Source organism: Fringilla coelebs (assembly GCF_963513975.1).
Source record: "Fringilla coelebs genome assembly, chromosome: 29".
Lineage (NCBI taxonomy): Eukaryota > Metazoa > Chordata > Aves > Passeriformes > Fringillidae > Fringilla > Fringilla coelebs.
In genome coordinates this window covers 272061-286644 of record NC_140055.1, presented here as the reverse complement: position 1 = coordinate 286644, position 14584 = coordinate 272061, and the positions used below count along the sequence as shown (strand labels likewise).

Genomic DNA, 14584 nt, shown 5'->3' with positions numbered 1-14584 from the left:
CTGGGGAACCCCCAGCTCCTCACCGAGAAAATGAAATAAAAAAGGATTCCCAAATTTCCAAACCCTAAAAACCCCACAGGATTCCCATCCCGCCTGCCCAACCCCAAATCCATCCTTTCTGGAATTTTCCATCCCTTCCGGAGCTTTCAATCCCTTCCGGAGTTTTCCATCCTTTCCGGAATTTTCCATCCCTTCCAGAGCTTTCCATCCCTTCTGGAATTTCCCCTCCCTTCCAGAGTTTCCCATCCCTTCCGGAATTTTCCATCCCTTCTGAAATTTTCCATCCCTTCCGGAATTTTCCATCCCTTCCGGAGCTTTCCATCCCTTCCGGAGCTTTCCATCCCTTCCAGAGTTTTCCATCCCTTCCAGAGTTTTCCATCCCTTCCGGAGCTTTCCATCCCTTCCGGAGCTTTCCATCCTTTCCAGAATTTTCCATCCCTTCTGGAATTTTCCATCCCTTCCGGAGTGTTCCACCCCCAGATCCCCGCCCCGAGGCGCAGCCGGGGGTTGAATCTTGGGGGGAAATCCCCGAATTTCCGGATATTTCTGTCCCACGGCTCCCGGCGGCCGCGGGAGCTCCGGGAGCAGAATTCCGGCGGGACGGGAATCCCGGGGTCTCAGGGGCGGCCGGCGGGATCCGGGAATCCCAGGCGCCGGTACCCCCCGTTATCCTGCAGGGAAAGGCGCCGGATTTGGGGCATTTTGGGGCATTTTGGATCCCAAAATCCCCCCTGGATCCTCCCTTACCTCCAAGTAGGCGGTGGAGACCAAGGACCGGTCCAGCCTCTTCCTCCTGATGGAGGAAGGCTGCGGGGAAAAGGGGGGAAATTCCCGTTGGGAAAAGCGGGACCCCAGAGCCTGGGGGGACGGGGGTGGGGTGTCCCCAAGGGTGGGGACACGGCGGGACAGCCTCACCCTGCGGCCGAACTGCACCGCGGAGTAAACGGTGAAATTCGGGGGCTCCTCCGGGCGCCTGGGGTGCTCCTGGCGGGGAGAAAGGGCGGGGGGTGCGGGAAAATGGGAATTTTGGGGGAAAAAATGGGAAAAAATGGAAAAAAATGGATAAAAAATGGATTAAAATGGATGAAAAATGGATAAAAATGGATAAAAATGGATAAAAATGGATAAAAAATGGATAAAAATTGGATTAAAAATGGATAAAAAATTGATAAAATATGGATTAAAAATGGATAAAATATGGATAAAATATGGATCCAGCCCGGGGGTCCCACGGGAGTGACCCTACCAGTGTCCTGGGAGCGACCACGGCGTAGACGGTGGCTCCGTCCTGGGCGGCCTCGCCCGTCCCGGCCTGGGGACACAAAAAAAGCCAGGAATGGTTAAAAGGATCATTCTGGGGTCCCGAAATTCCCACTCGGAGGGGATTCCCCCCTGGGAGCGCGGCCAGGCCGGGGACCGGCCCAGGTTTGGGTCCCGGTGGTGTCCGAGCAATGATCGGACGCTGAGTGACCGGGCTGGGCTCGGCCCCGGTGACCCCAGGGGGCTTTTCCCGGCCCCAAAATTCCGGGGTTTGGGGTGGGAAGGGGCAATCCCGGCACTCACGGGCTCCTGGCGGGGTTTCTTCTCTCCCACCGTGGCGTAGATGGTCAGAGCCTGCTCCGGGGGGGGCCCTGCGGGGGCAGAATTCCCAAATTTGGGGTCCAAGGGTCAGAATTCCCAAATTTGGGGTTCCAAGGGTCAGAGTGGGGTCAGAACTCCCAGATTTTGGGATCCAAGGGTCAGAGTTCCCAAATTTGGGGTTCCAAGGGTCAGAGTGGGGTCAGAACTCCCAGATTTTGGGATCCAAGGGTCAGAATTCCCAAACTGGGGTTCCAAAGGTCAGTGTGGGGTCAGAACTCCCAGATTTTGGGGTTTCAAGGGTCAATTGGGATGGGAATGCCCAAATTGGGGTTCCAAAAGTCAGTGTGGGATCAAAACTCCCAGATTTTGGGGTTCCAGTGGTCAGTTTGGGTCAGAATTCCCAGATTTTGGGGTTCCAGTGGTCAGTTTGGGGTCAGACCCCCCAGATTTGGGATCCTGCCCCCTCACTCCGGACAAACCTTCCCGGGAATTCTTCCTCCTCTTCCTCCTCCAGCAGCAGCAGCAGCCCAGGAGCAGCAGGGTCAGCCCCGCACCCACGGCCACGGCCACGGCCAGCAGGGTCCAGTGGCTGAAACTCCCAGAAATTTCTGGAAAAGAATCCCAGAATCCTGGAACCGGGCTGGGATTTGGGGTCCCTTCCCACCCAAACCATCCCAGGATTCCCTGGATCTCTAAAATGGTATTTTTGCCTTATATCAAATTTTAAAAATTATAAATAATTATGGATTAAAGATATAAAGATAACTGTATGTTTTATCTGTAAACAATTGCGGCTTTAAGAATAATAATAATAATAATAATGAAAAATAAATAATAATAATAATAATAAATAAGTATAATTATATCTAGAGATAAGTACTTATTTTATATTAAAATACATGTACATTTTCTACAGATGAATGTCCATTTATTACAGATAAGTAAGTGTGTTATATGAGAAAATAAGTATGGGTTTGATATATAAAAAATAAGTATATTTTATAATATTTTATATAAAAATAAGTATAAGTTTATATATAAATAAATGTATTATATAAATCGGTATATATTATATATGTAAGTATATATTTATATATTAATTGATTTTATATATATATATATAAGTATAGATTTTACATAGAATACATACACTAAAATTATGTATATTACACACAAAAATTGAATCAGAAATTATATCATTGACCTCTATATACAGGATTTTTACCTAATATTTTCCAGCAGGTTCTTACCCAATATTTTCCATATTTTCGGGTTTTACCTAATATTTTCCCATATTTTTGGTTTTTACTTAATATTTTCCAGCAGATTTCTACCTAATATTTTCCAGCCTATATTTTCCATTTTTACCCGATATTTTCCAAAGTTCCCACGATTTTCCCCCATTTCTGTCCCCTAACACCCGCCCTGCTCCGCCCCGGGATCCCCGGGCCCGCGGGAAGCTCACCTGGGCAGGTGAGGCGGGCGCGGGCCGCGCTCCAGCCCGCGGGGGTGCTGACGTTGCAGAGGCAGATTTGGGGTTCGGCGCCCTCGGGGACCCTCCGGATCAGCCGGGAGGGGATTTTCCCGGGGGTCTCCTCTGGGATCTCCCCTGAGGTGTCCTCCGGGATCTGCTCCGGGATTTGTTCCAGGATTTGCTCCAGGATCTCCCCTGGGATCTGCCCCGGGATCTGCCCCGAGGTCTCCTCCGGGCTCTCCTCCGGGATTTCCCCCGGGATTTCCTCCGGGCTCTCCTCCCGGCTCTCCCCCGGGGGATCCCCGGTGCAGCCCCAGCTGTAGGAGACGTTCCCGGGGCTGGAGCAGAGCAGCGCCAGGCGGCACCAGCCCCGACCCCGCTGCAGGAGTTGGGATTTCAGCTGCGGCTGCGGGACGGGCTCTGCGGGGACAGCGGGGTGAGAGGGGACAGGGGACAGGGGGACACAGACAGGGGACACAGGGACAGGGGGACAGGGACAGGGGGACAGGGGACACAGGGACAGGGGGACACGGGGACAGGGGGACAGGGGGACAGGGACAGGGGGATAGGGGGACAGGGACAGGGGGATAGGGGGACAGGGACAGGGGGATAGGGGGACAGGGACAGGGGGACACAGGGACAGGGGGACAGGGACAGGGGGACAGGGGGACAGGGGGGCACAGGACAGGGGACAGGGGACACAGGGACCCAGCTGCTCACCCCACACAGACACTCGGAAGCACCAGGATGAAATCGCTCCCGAATTATCGAACTCGGCCCTATAGACCCCGTTATCCTCTCTGTGAACCGGGGAGATGCACAGGGAGAGATTTTCCTGCTGGAATTTCGCTCTCCCGTGGAAAGAACCTCTGGGATAGGAGACACTTCCATCCCTGGTGACAGTCAGGATCCGCTGCTGCGTTCCTGAATCAGATTTCACTCTCCAATCGATCTCTGCCCAGTGCTCTGGGGGTTCCTCCAGCGCCAGGCACAGCGATCCTCCCGCGGTCACAGCGCGGGGCGCAGCCGCATTTTGGCATTCCGGGGATCCTAAACCAGAGCCACAGGAGCCCCGGGTCAGGCTGTGAGCCCAGGAGAGGCTCCGAGGCTCTGGAGGGGACAGGGTCACTGCTGGGGCCGCCCCTGGGCCGCACCTGCAGCGCCCGCCAAGGCCCCTCCTGGCCCCAGGGCCATTGCCAATCCCCATCCCAAAATTCCCTTCTGTCCACATCACTCTAGACTGGTTCTGCGTCTGTTCCCCATCCCCATCCCAAAAATTCCCCTCTCTCCACACCAACCCAAACTGGTTCTGCATCTGTTCCCCATCCCATTCCCAAAACTTCCCCTCTCTCCCCGTTACCCCAGCATGGCCAAGTGTCCCTTCCCCATCCCAAATTTCCCCTCTCTCCCCCTTATCCCAAACTGGTTCTGTGCCCATTCCCCACTCCAAATTTCCATTTTCTCCCCTTTATCCCAAACTGGTTCTGTGCCCATTCCCCATTCCCAAATTTCCCCTCTCTCCCGGTTATCCCAAACTGGTCAAGGTCCGTTCCCCATTCCCAAATTTCCCCTGTCTCCCCTTTATCCCAGACTGGTTCTGTGCCCATTCCCCATTCCCAAATTTCCATTTTCTCCCCATCATCCCAAACTGGTTCTGTGTCCATTCCCCATCCCAAATTTCCCCTCTCCCCATTCCCCAGCCCACTCAAGGTCCGTTCCCCCCTCCAGGGGCTCCTCTCTCCCCACACGCCCCCTGCCCCCGCTCCCCCTCCCCAGTCCCAGGGGGTTTCGCCCCCTGCCCCTCTCCCCCTCCCCAATCCCAGGGGGTTTCGCCCCCTGCCCCGCTCCCCCTCCCCAGTCCCAGGGGATTTCACCCCCTGCCCCTCTCCCCCTCACCAATCCCAGGGGATTTCGCCCCCTCTCCTGCTCCCCCTCCCCAATCCCAGGGGGTTTTGCCCCCTGCCCCGCTCCCCCTCTCCACTCCCAGGGGATTTCGCCCCCTCTCCCGCTCCCCCTCCCCACTCCCAGGGGATTTCGCCCCCTCTCCCGCTCCCCCTCCCCAATCCCAGGGGATTTCGCCCCCTCTCCCGCTCCCCCTCCCCAATCCCAGGGGATTTCGCCCCCTCTCCCGCTCCCCCTCCCCACTCCCAGGGGGTTTCGCCCCCTGCCCCTCTCCCCCTCCCCAATCCCAGGGGGTTTCGCCCCCTGCCCCTCTCCCCTCCGCTTTTGCCTTTCTCTTCTCGGAGCAGCCCCGGATGTCGAAGGCCCCCAAAATAAAACCCGCGAGCATCCGCAGGGCCGCGGCCGCTTCCTGCGGCTCCGTGTGGTCAGGGCGGCTCTGGGGGCGCCTCCGCAGCCCAGCCCCCCTCGATCGCCCCTTCCCCAGCCCCCGGCCCCAATCCCACCCATCCCGGGGCTTTTTCCGCCGGGAAATTCCTCCCCGGGCGCTCCCGGAGCTGCCGGGCAGAGCTGCAGGTGCGGGGACACCCCGGGGCTCGGGGAATTCGGGAATTCCGGGGGCTGGAGCAGGGGGAGGCAGGAAATCCTTCCCTGGGGCAGCGGGAGCCGGGGTCACTGAGCGGGGAGGGATTTCCCCCCCGGGTGCCAGAATTCCTGCGGGAATCGCCGCTTTTAGGGCAGAAAAGACCCTGGGTCACCGCCAGCTGCCCCAAAATCCCGGGAACACGAGCGGGGCTGTGCTGGTCCGGCAGAGGGATCCGAGTTTGGGACGAGGGAAAGGTCCCAGCTCTGGGGGTGGGGAACTGTCGGGACAGGGAAGTCACGATTGTCGGACAAACTTCGCATCCGAAACGCTGCCCAGGAAGGGGAACCGACCCCGCGTCACGGCCCGGCCCGGCTCGGCTCTGCCTGGGCAGGGGGGGGCTGAGAGAAGCGAGGAGAATCCCCCCAAACCCGCAGCCCGCCCCTCGCCATCCCCCCGAGCCCCTCTCGCCGCTCCGGCTGTTCCCCAATCCCCCAATTCCCCGCAATTCCCGCATTCCCCGCAATTCCCGAACTGCCGCAGCCCCCCGGCCCCCCCCGCGCCCCCTCCTCACCTCGGCTCCCGGCCAGGCCCAGCAGCAGCGCCAGCAGCGCGGGGGGACAGCGGCGACCCCCGGGCGGGGACATCTGGGAGCGGAGCGGGGACCCCTCGGGGCTGCGAGAGCCCGGCGGGGACTTCCTCTGCTCCGGCCCCTGCGGCTCCTTCCTCCTCCTCCTCCTCCTCCTCCTCCTCCTCCTCCTCCTCCTCCTGCTGCTGCCGCGGGGGGGTCGGGTCGCGCTGTCACCCCCGGCCACCCCTGTGGCCCAGGGACGGGGACGCGCCGGGGCTGCGGCGCTCTCAGCCCCGCGGCTCGGGGGAATTAATTTGAGTTGTCCCGGCGGGGCGCGGGGCTCGGGGGGGTTTTGCTTTCCCTTTGCAGCGAGCGCCGGCGACACTTGGGGACATCGCGATGGCTCCGCTGTCCCCAGCTCGGGCACGGCAGCAGCAGCACCGGGGGCTTTGGGGAGGAATAGCCGACCCCAAAATGCACTTTCCGACCCCAAAATGCACTTTCCAACCCCAAAATCCTCCCTGTTCCAACCCCAAATTCTCCCTGTTCCAACCCCAAATTCTCCCTGTTCCAACCCCAAAATACTCCCTGTTCCAGCCCCAAAATCCTCCCAGTTCCAACCCCAAAATCCTCCCCATTCCAGTCCCAAATCCTCCCCGTACAACCCCAAATCCTCCCAGTTCCAACCCCAAAATCCTCCCCGTTCCAAGCCCAAAATCCTCCTCATTCCAACCCAAAAATCCTCCCAGTTCCAACCCCAAAATCCTCCCCGTTCCCTCCCCAAATCCCGGTTTTTATGGGATTTTTGTGCCGCCCCATCCCGCGCTCCCGAGCCGGCAGGGAGCGAAATTCCCGGGAATTCTTTTCGAGCCGGAGCCGGGAGGTGGCAGCAGGAGACCGCGAGCGGCCGGGGGTCCCCGAACGCCCCCAGATCCCAAATCCCGCCGGGGAAGGAGGAACCGGGATGCAGCTGCGCCTCCCCCAGCCCCAAATAAAATCCTGGAGCTGCGTCCGAGGCGGTTCCCATGGGAAAAGGGTCGGGATGGGACCCCAGAACCCCAGAATTCCAGAATGCCGGAATTCCGGAACCCAAAAATCCCGGAATTACTGAATTCCAGAATCCCCAAATCCCAAAATCCCAGAATTCCTGAATCCCGGAATCCCAGAACCCCAGAATTCCAGAATTCCGGAACCCCAAAATTCCTGAATTCCAGAATTCCTGAATCCCAGAAATCTGGAATCCCAAAATCCCAGAATCCCAGGATTCCAGGACCCCAAAATCCCAGAATCCCAGAATCCCCGAATTCCAGAATTCTGGAACCCCCAAACCCCAGAATCCCAGAATTCCTGAATTGCAGAATTCTGGAACCCCAAAATCCCAGAATCCCCGAATCCCAGAATTTTGGAAACCCCCAAAATCCCAGAATCCCAGAATTCCTGAATCCCAGAATTCTGGAACCCCAAAACCCCAGAATCCCCGGATTCCAGAATGCCAGAACCCAGGAGCTCCTGAATTTTGGAGCCGCCCAGAATCCCAGAATCCCAGAATTCCTGAATCCCAGAATTCTGGAACCCCAAAATCCCAGAATTCCACAACCCCAGGCCGGGATTTTGGGAAGGGGCGTTGGCACATTTGGGGTGAAAATGGGGAAAATCCGGAAAATCCAGGCGTTCGCGTTCCCAGCCAGTTGTTGATGCGGGGGTTCATGATGCGGTTTGATTAATTAATTAATTAATTGATGTTGGTTAATTGCTGGCCGGCCCGCGCTAATCCCGGGACGGTGGCAGATGTCCCCCGGGTGTCACCCCTGTCCCCAGACAAAGCGGGAGATTGGGGGAATTAGGGGATTAATTAATCAGGGGATTAATTAGGGGATTAATTAGGGGCCGGAGGGGAGGGGCTCCGTTCCCTTTGTGGCCGCAGTTCCCAGCTCTGCTCGCCGGGATCCGGGACTTGGGGAGGAATTCCGGCCTGGAAGGGGCTCGGGGGGGGCGGAGGGGCCCCGGGAATTCCTGGAATTCTGGGTGGGCTCCAGGGGCTTTTCCAGCCTGGGATCCTGGAGTGATGGGATCCGGGAGTTCTGGGATTCTGGGATTGTGGGATCTGGGAGTTCTGGGATTCTGGGATTGTGGGATCTGGGAGTTCTGGGATTCTGGGATTGTGGGATCTTTGGATTCTGGGATCCCGGAATGATGGGATCCGGGAGTGATGGGATCTGGGAGTGATGGGATTCTGGAATGATGGGATCCTGGAATAATGGGATCCTGGGATTCTGGAATTGTGGGATCCTGGAATGATGGGATCCAGGAGTGATGGGATCCGGGAGTTCTGGGATTCTGGGATTGTGGGATCTGGGAGTTCTGGGATTCTGGGATTGTGGGATCTTTGGATTCTGGGATCCTGGAGTGATGGGATCCTGGGATTCTGGAATTGTGGGATCCTGGAATGATGGGATCTGGGAGTTCTGGGATTCTGGAATGATGGGATCCCGGAATGATGGGATCCGGGAATTCTGGGATTCTGGAATTGTGGGATCTTTGGATTCTGGAATTGTGGGATCCAGGAGTGATGGGATCTGGGAGTTCTGGGATTCTGGAATTGTGCGCTCCTGGAATCCTTGGGTTCTGGTGTCCTGGAATTCAGGATTTCTGGAATTCTGGGTCCCTGGGGTTGGAGGTTCTGGAGTTCAGAGCCCCCGTGGCCCCAGAGCAGCAGGACTGAGGAGCTGGGGAAACTGAGGCACGGGGGGCCCGGCCGGCAGCACCCCGGGAGCTCCGCGGGGCCGGGAGCAGCCGGAGCAGGGCCGGGATCGAGGCTGGGATCGGGGCCGGGATCGGGGCCGGGATCGGGGCCGGGATCGGGGCCGGGAGCAGGGCTGGGATCGGGGCCGGGATCGGGGCTGGGAGCCATCTGGGGATTTGGGATTTGGGATTTCACCCCGGATCGGGATTAGGCCGAGGAGGAGCTCTGGGCTGGGGGGGATGGGAATGATGGGGCACCCAGCGCCCAGAGTGACCAGCAGTGACCAGCAGTGACCAGCAGTGACCAGCAGTGTCCCCCCAGTCCCCAATGTCCCACAGTGTCCCCCCCAGTCCCCCCTAGTGCTCCCCAGTATCCCCCAGTGCCCCCCAGTCCCCCCCAGTGTCCCCCCAGTGCCCCCCAGTGTCCCCCCCAGTGTCCCCCAGTGCTCCTCAATGTCCCCAATGTCCCCCCAATGCCCCCCAGTTTCCCCCCCAGTGTCCCCCCAGTGTCCCCCAATGCCCCCCAGGATCCCCCAGTGTCCCCCAGTCCCCCCCAATATCCCCCCAGTCCCCCCCAGTATCCTCCAATGCCCCCCAGTATCCCCCAATGTCCCCCCCAGTGCCCCACAATGTCCCCTCCAGTCCCCCCCAGTCCCCCCCAATGTCCCCCCAATTTCTCCCCAGTTTCCCCCCCAGTCCCCCCAGTCCCCCCAGTCCCCCCAATGTCCCCCCCAGTCCCCCCAGTGCCCCCCAGTCCCCCCAGTCCCCCCAGCGCCCCCTCCCCTCCCCGCTGCTCGGGAGTTTTTCCTCATTCCGGGGCCGGAGAGGCTTTTCCCGGGAAATGGAATTCCTGCAAATCCCGGCCCGGCCCGGAGATAATTCCCGGGCAGGGATTGGGGATTGGGGATTGGGGATTGGGGATTGGGGAGTTCATTTTTATGGAAAAAAATGGAAAAATATCAAAGAAGGGTCCTGAAGGGGCCCGGCGCCCCCTCCCCCGCGGGAACGCCCCCCAGAACCCAAAAAGCCCCAAAACGGTGAAATTCCTTCCCTGCCCCCCAATTCCAGGAACCCCGCGGAGATCCTGGGGCTGAGTGGGGGCTGATCCCGGGCCCCCCAAGAAAATCCTTCTGGACACCCCAAAGATCCTTTTGGATCCCCCAAAAATCCTTTTGGACACCCCCAGGATCCTTTTGGCCACCCCAAAGATCCGTTTGGACACCCCAAAAATCCTTTTGTCCTTTTGGACACCCCAAAGATCCTTTTGGAACCCCCAAAAATCCGTCTGGACACCCCAAAGATCCTTTTGGTCATCCCAAAAATCTTCCTTGCCCATTCCAAAGTTCCTTTTGGACACCCCAAAGATCCTTTAGGCCAATCCCAAAATTGGGGGTGCCAATCCCGGAGTTTGGGGTGCCACGCCCCAGTCTGTCCCTTCTGGGGCCGTGTCCCCCCCCTGGCCCCTCCGGGATTGGATCTGGGATTTTGGGATTGGGGAGCAATCCCAAACTGGGCCCCGTGGGCTGGGGGACTCATGGGACACCCCCAGGGTCGGGATTTGGGATCCAACACCGGGATAACCGGACAAACACCAGGACAGTGAACAAAATACTGGGGAAATGGGCCCAAAACTGGGATTAGGAACTAAACACCGGGATAATGAGCCAAATGTTCGGATAATGGGCCAAATATTGGGAAAATGAGCCAAACATTGGGATTAGGGATCAAACATTGGGATAATGGGACAAATATTGGGATAATGAGCCAAACACCAGGATAATGGGCCCAAAACATTGGGATTAGGGACCAAACACCAGGACTAGGTACCAAATATTGGGATAATGAGCCAAACATTGGGATAATGAGACAAATATTGGGATTAGGGGCCAAACATTGGGATAATGGGCCCAAAACTGGGATTATGGACCAAACATTGGGATAATGAGCCAAATATTGGGATTATGGACCAGACATTGGGATAACAGATCAAACTCCTGGATAATGGACCAAACTCCGGGATAAGGGATGAAATTCCAGGATAATGCCGGGAGAACAGACCAAAATTCCAGGATAATGGGTCAAACCCCGGGAGAACGGACCAAACTCCGGGATAAGGGATGAAATTCCGGGATAAGGGATGAAATTCCGGGATAACGGACCGAATTCCGGGCCGCGCCGCCCCCTCGCAGATTTCGGGGTCCCCGCCGCCTCTCCCGCCCCCCCGGTGCCCCGTGCGCCGCTCCCGGTGCGGACACAGCGGCTTTTCCCGGCCCGTCAGCGAATTCCCGGCTCCTCCCGGACTCCCGCTCCCCCCTTCCTCCTCCTCCTCCTCCTCCTCCTCCTCCTCCTCCTCCTCCTCCTTCCCGAATTCCTGCCGGCCCCGGGGCCCCTCCCGCTCCCGGGACCCTCCGGTACCGCGCACAGAACTCGGGCGGGTTTGGGAGGAAACCCCAAAACCCCCGCGGGCCCCGGGAGCGCCGTCCCAGCCCCGGATCCCCCGCGGGAATCGTTTTAACCAAAATCCGGCGTTTTCGCCCCTTTCTGCCGCAGCCCGGCTCGGGACTGGAATGTTCCGGGAATTTGGGAATTCCGGGGCTGGGGGATCCGGGGGAAAAGGGAAGGGAGCCCCCGGAACGGGACAAGGCCCGGGAGCGCTGCCAGGGCAGGGAAAAAAAGGTTTGGAAATCCCGGGGAGAAAGGGAAAAAATGATCTTTTCCATGGAAAAATCTGGGAAGGAGGGGCCGGGCGGCCTCTGCTCGCGCTGCTCCCCGACCCCCTTGGCCCAGCTCCGGGCCCGGCCGGCTCCGGCGCCGCGGCCCCGTTTTCCCCAGGTTTCCTCCAAATCCCTCCAGGCGGGAGAGGAAAGGAAAAAAAAAAATAAAAAAAGAAAATTCTATTTAAGATTAAAGGAAAAAAAAAAAAAAGAGAGAGAGAGAGGGAGAAAAATGAAAAAGCTCCAAAAAGAGGAACAGAGAGGAGGGGGGGGGGGAAATTCCAGCCCTGGGAAAAAAAAAAATCCCGGGAAGACGGAGGAGCCCCCACGCGCACGGGGACGCGCGCGGCCAGGTGTGCGCGCCCGCGCCGCCAGGTGCGCCCGTCCAGGTGTGCCCAGGTGTGCCCAGGTGTGCCCAGCTGTGCCCAGGTGTGCCCAGGTGTGCCCAGCTGTGCCCAGGTGTGCCCAGCCGCCGCCAGGTGTGAACGCGCAGGAGCGCAGCCCCAAAAGGCGGATGTGCCCCCAAAATGCAGATGTGCCCCCAAAATGCAGATGTGCCCCCCAAAACGCAGATGTGCCCCCGACACGCGTGCCAAGGTGGGCGACGCGTGAGAACGGGGGTGCACGGACCCCCCAAAGCACACGGACAGCCGTGCACACCCCAAACACACATTTACACCCCAAAACACACTCGGTCGCCTCAAATCCCCATCGCAAACCCCAACATCCTGCTCTCCTGCCCCAAATCCCCCTCCAACACCCCAAAATCCTGCTCTCCTGCCCCAAGTCTTGCTCGCACACCCCAAATCCCCCTAGCTCGCCCCAAATTCCTCTCCAAAACCCCAAATCCCCCTCGCTCGCCCCAAACCCCACTCCAACACCCTAAATCCCTCTCTCCCGCCACAAGGCCCCCCTCTCCCGCCCCAAATTCCCTCGCACACCCCCAAATCCCCCTCTCCCGCCCCCAGCCCCGCTCTCCCGCCCCAAATCTCCCCTCCAACACCCCAAACCCCGCTCCCCCCGCCCCAAACCCCACTCTAACACCCCAAACCCCCCTCTCCCGCCCCCAAACCCCCCTCCCACACCCCAAACCCCCCTCTCCCGCCCCCAGCCCCCCTCTCCCGCCCCAAACCCCACTCTAACACCCCAAACCCCCCTCCCACACCCCAAACCCCCCTCTCCCGCCCCAGCCCCGCTCTCCCCGCCCCACCGCGCATCGCCCGCCGCCCCACCGGCGCTCCCCCGCGCAGGCCCCACGCGTGACACGGCGCGCACGTCCCCGCTCTCCCCCTCCCTCCCTCCTCCTCCTCCTCCTTCCCTCCTTCCCTTCTCCTCCTCCTCCTCCTCCTCCTCCCCCTCCTCCCCCCCCGCCCGCCGCTCCCGCTGCCCCTCCCGGCGCCCCCCGCCCCCGCCCCGCCCCCGCCGCTGCTCGGGGCTCGGCGCGCACCGGAGCCGCCGGAGCTCCCGGCCCTTCCCGGCCCCTGCCCGGCCCCGGCCCGGCCGGGGCCAGGCTCGCCGAGCGCGCCGCCGGTACCGGGGGCGGCGCGGGGCCGAGCGGGGCGGCGATCCCCCCCCGAACCCCCCGGAGCCCCGGCGGGCCCGGCCCCGGAGCGCGGCCGCCGCCCACGGGACGGGAGATGCGGATCCTCCTCCTGTGCCTGCTGACTCTCGCCGGGACCCGCGGGCAAGGTGGGCGCCGGTACCGGGGGCGCGGGGGGCGCCGGGGGGAGCGGGCCGTGCGGGGGCACCGGCGGCGGGACCGGCGGCGGGGCCGCCCCGGAGCGCCGATCCCAACTCCGCGGGCAGCGCTCCAGCCCCGCTCGCCGCCGGTCCCGCCCGTTCCCGGAGGGATGAGAGCCCCGCTCCGGCCGGTACCGGGGCTCGGGGCGGTCCCGGGGGGTTCTGGCGGGGCTGGCGGGCCCGGGGTCGCCGCTCGCGGAGCCGCCGTGGCGGTACCGGAGGGTTCGGGGCGGAATCGCGGCCGGTTCTGCTCGACCGCGGGCCCGGTTTTGCCGAATCCTGGCGGGGGTTCCCGTGGATTCCCCGGGCCGGTACCGCGGGATCGCGGCGGGACGGGCCCGGTGCTCCCGAACCCCCGGGCTGGCTCTCGCGGACCCCCCTTCGGTACCGGGGGATCCCGGTGGGGCCGGGCCCGGTTCTCCCCGGTGCCGGGACTGCTCCTCGCGGACCCGCTCGCTGCCGGGAGCTCCTGATGGAACCGGGCCCGGTTCTCCTGCACCCCCCCCTCCCTCCGGTACCGAGCGGTCCCGACAGAACCGGGCCCGGTTCTCCTGCACTCCCCCCCCTCCGGTACCGAGCGGTCCCGACAGAACCGGGCCCGGTTCTCCCTCCCCCGGTTCCGGGACCGAGGTTCGCCCCCCCCCTCCCCCCGGTGTGGGTCCCGGGCCCCATCGCCGTTCCCGGGGCCGGTTCGGGGGGTTCGGGGGCCCGGGGGTCAAACGGGACCCCCGGGAGGGGCGGGGGGGGGACAGGGCTGGGGGTGAGGGGGGGACTTGACCCGGCGAGGGGGCTCTGTCCGTCCGTCCGTCCGTCCGTCCGTCCGTGGCGAGAGCCGGGCCGCCTCCGGGGGGGCCCCCAGGACCCCAATCCGGGCATTCCTTGGGGAGGGGGCTGGGGGAGCCCCCGGGACCCCCCCCTTGCCCACCCCCACTCCCTCCAGAGCCGCCCCCCGGGGTGGGGGTGGGGAACCACCCGACCCCCCCCCCCGGGACCCCCAAATCCCCCCCGGGGGAAACTGAGGCACGGGGGGAGCTGCTCTGCTCGGCCAAGGTCACGCTGAGGAAAAGCCGGGGGGCTGGGGGGGGCTGGGGGGGGGCTGGGGGTCCCCAAAACCCCCCCGGTGCCCTCGGAGGGGGGGGGCGGGGCGCCCCCATCCCCGCGGGGCGTTTTTGGGGGGTCTCCCCCCGCGCGGGGGCCGGGGCCGGGCTCTGCCCCAGCGCGGCCTCCGGCTCTTCCCGGCTGCAAAATCCAATCTAATTTTTAATTAAGGGGGCGGCGTG

General features: G+C 61.3%; 1 protein-coding gene across 1 annotated transcript; it reads right to left on the bottom strand.

The window, feature by feature from the left end:
• Positions 1-404: 404 nt before the first annotated feature.
• On the bottom strand, positions 405-6244 carry LOC311163972 (uncharacterized protein). The gene is made up of 9 exons (XM_084223190.1): positions 6112-6244; positions 3776-4105; positions 3047-3475; positions 2061-2189; positions 1564-1631; positions 1247-1312; positions 916-984; positions 748-807; positions 405-671 (listed from the first exon to the last, which is right to left on the bottom strand). Exons 1-9 carry the CDS (start codon positions 6182-6184, stop codon positions 618-620), a joined length of 1278 nt encoding a protein of 425 aa, XP_084079316.1. The 5' UTR covers positions 6185-6244; the 3' UTR covers positions 405-617.
• Between the last annotated feature and the right edge of the window lie 8340 nt (positions 6245-14584).

Coding starts and splice junctions, on each gene's coding strand:
- LOC311163972 (XM_084223190.1), bottom strand. CDS start 6,184: ATGTCCCCGCCCGGGGGTCGCCGCTGTCCCCCCGCGCTGCTGGCGCTG. Junction 808..915: donor CGGTGCAGTTCGGCCGCAGG/GTGAGGCTGTCC, acceptor TTTTCCCCGCAG/CCTTCCTCCATCAGGAGGAA. Junction 672..747: donor TCTCCACCGCCTACTTGGAG/GTAAGGGAGGAT, acceptor CTTTCCCTGCAG/GATAACGGGGGGTACCGGCG.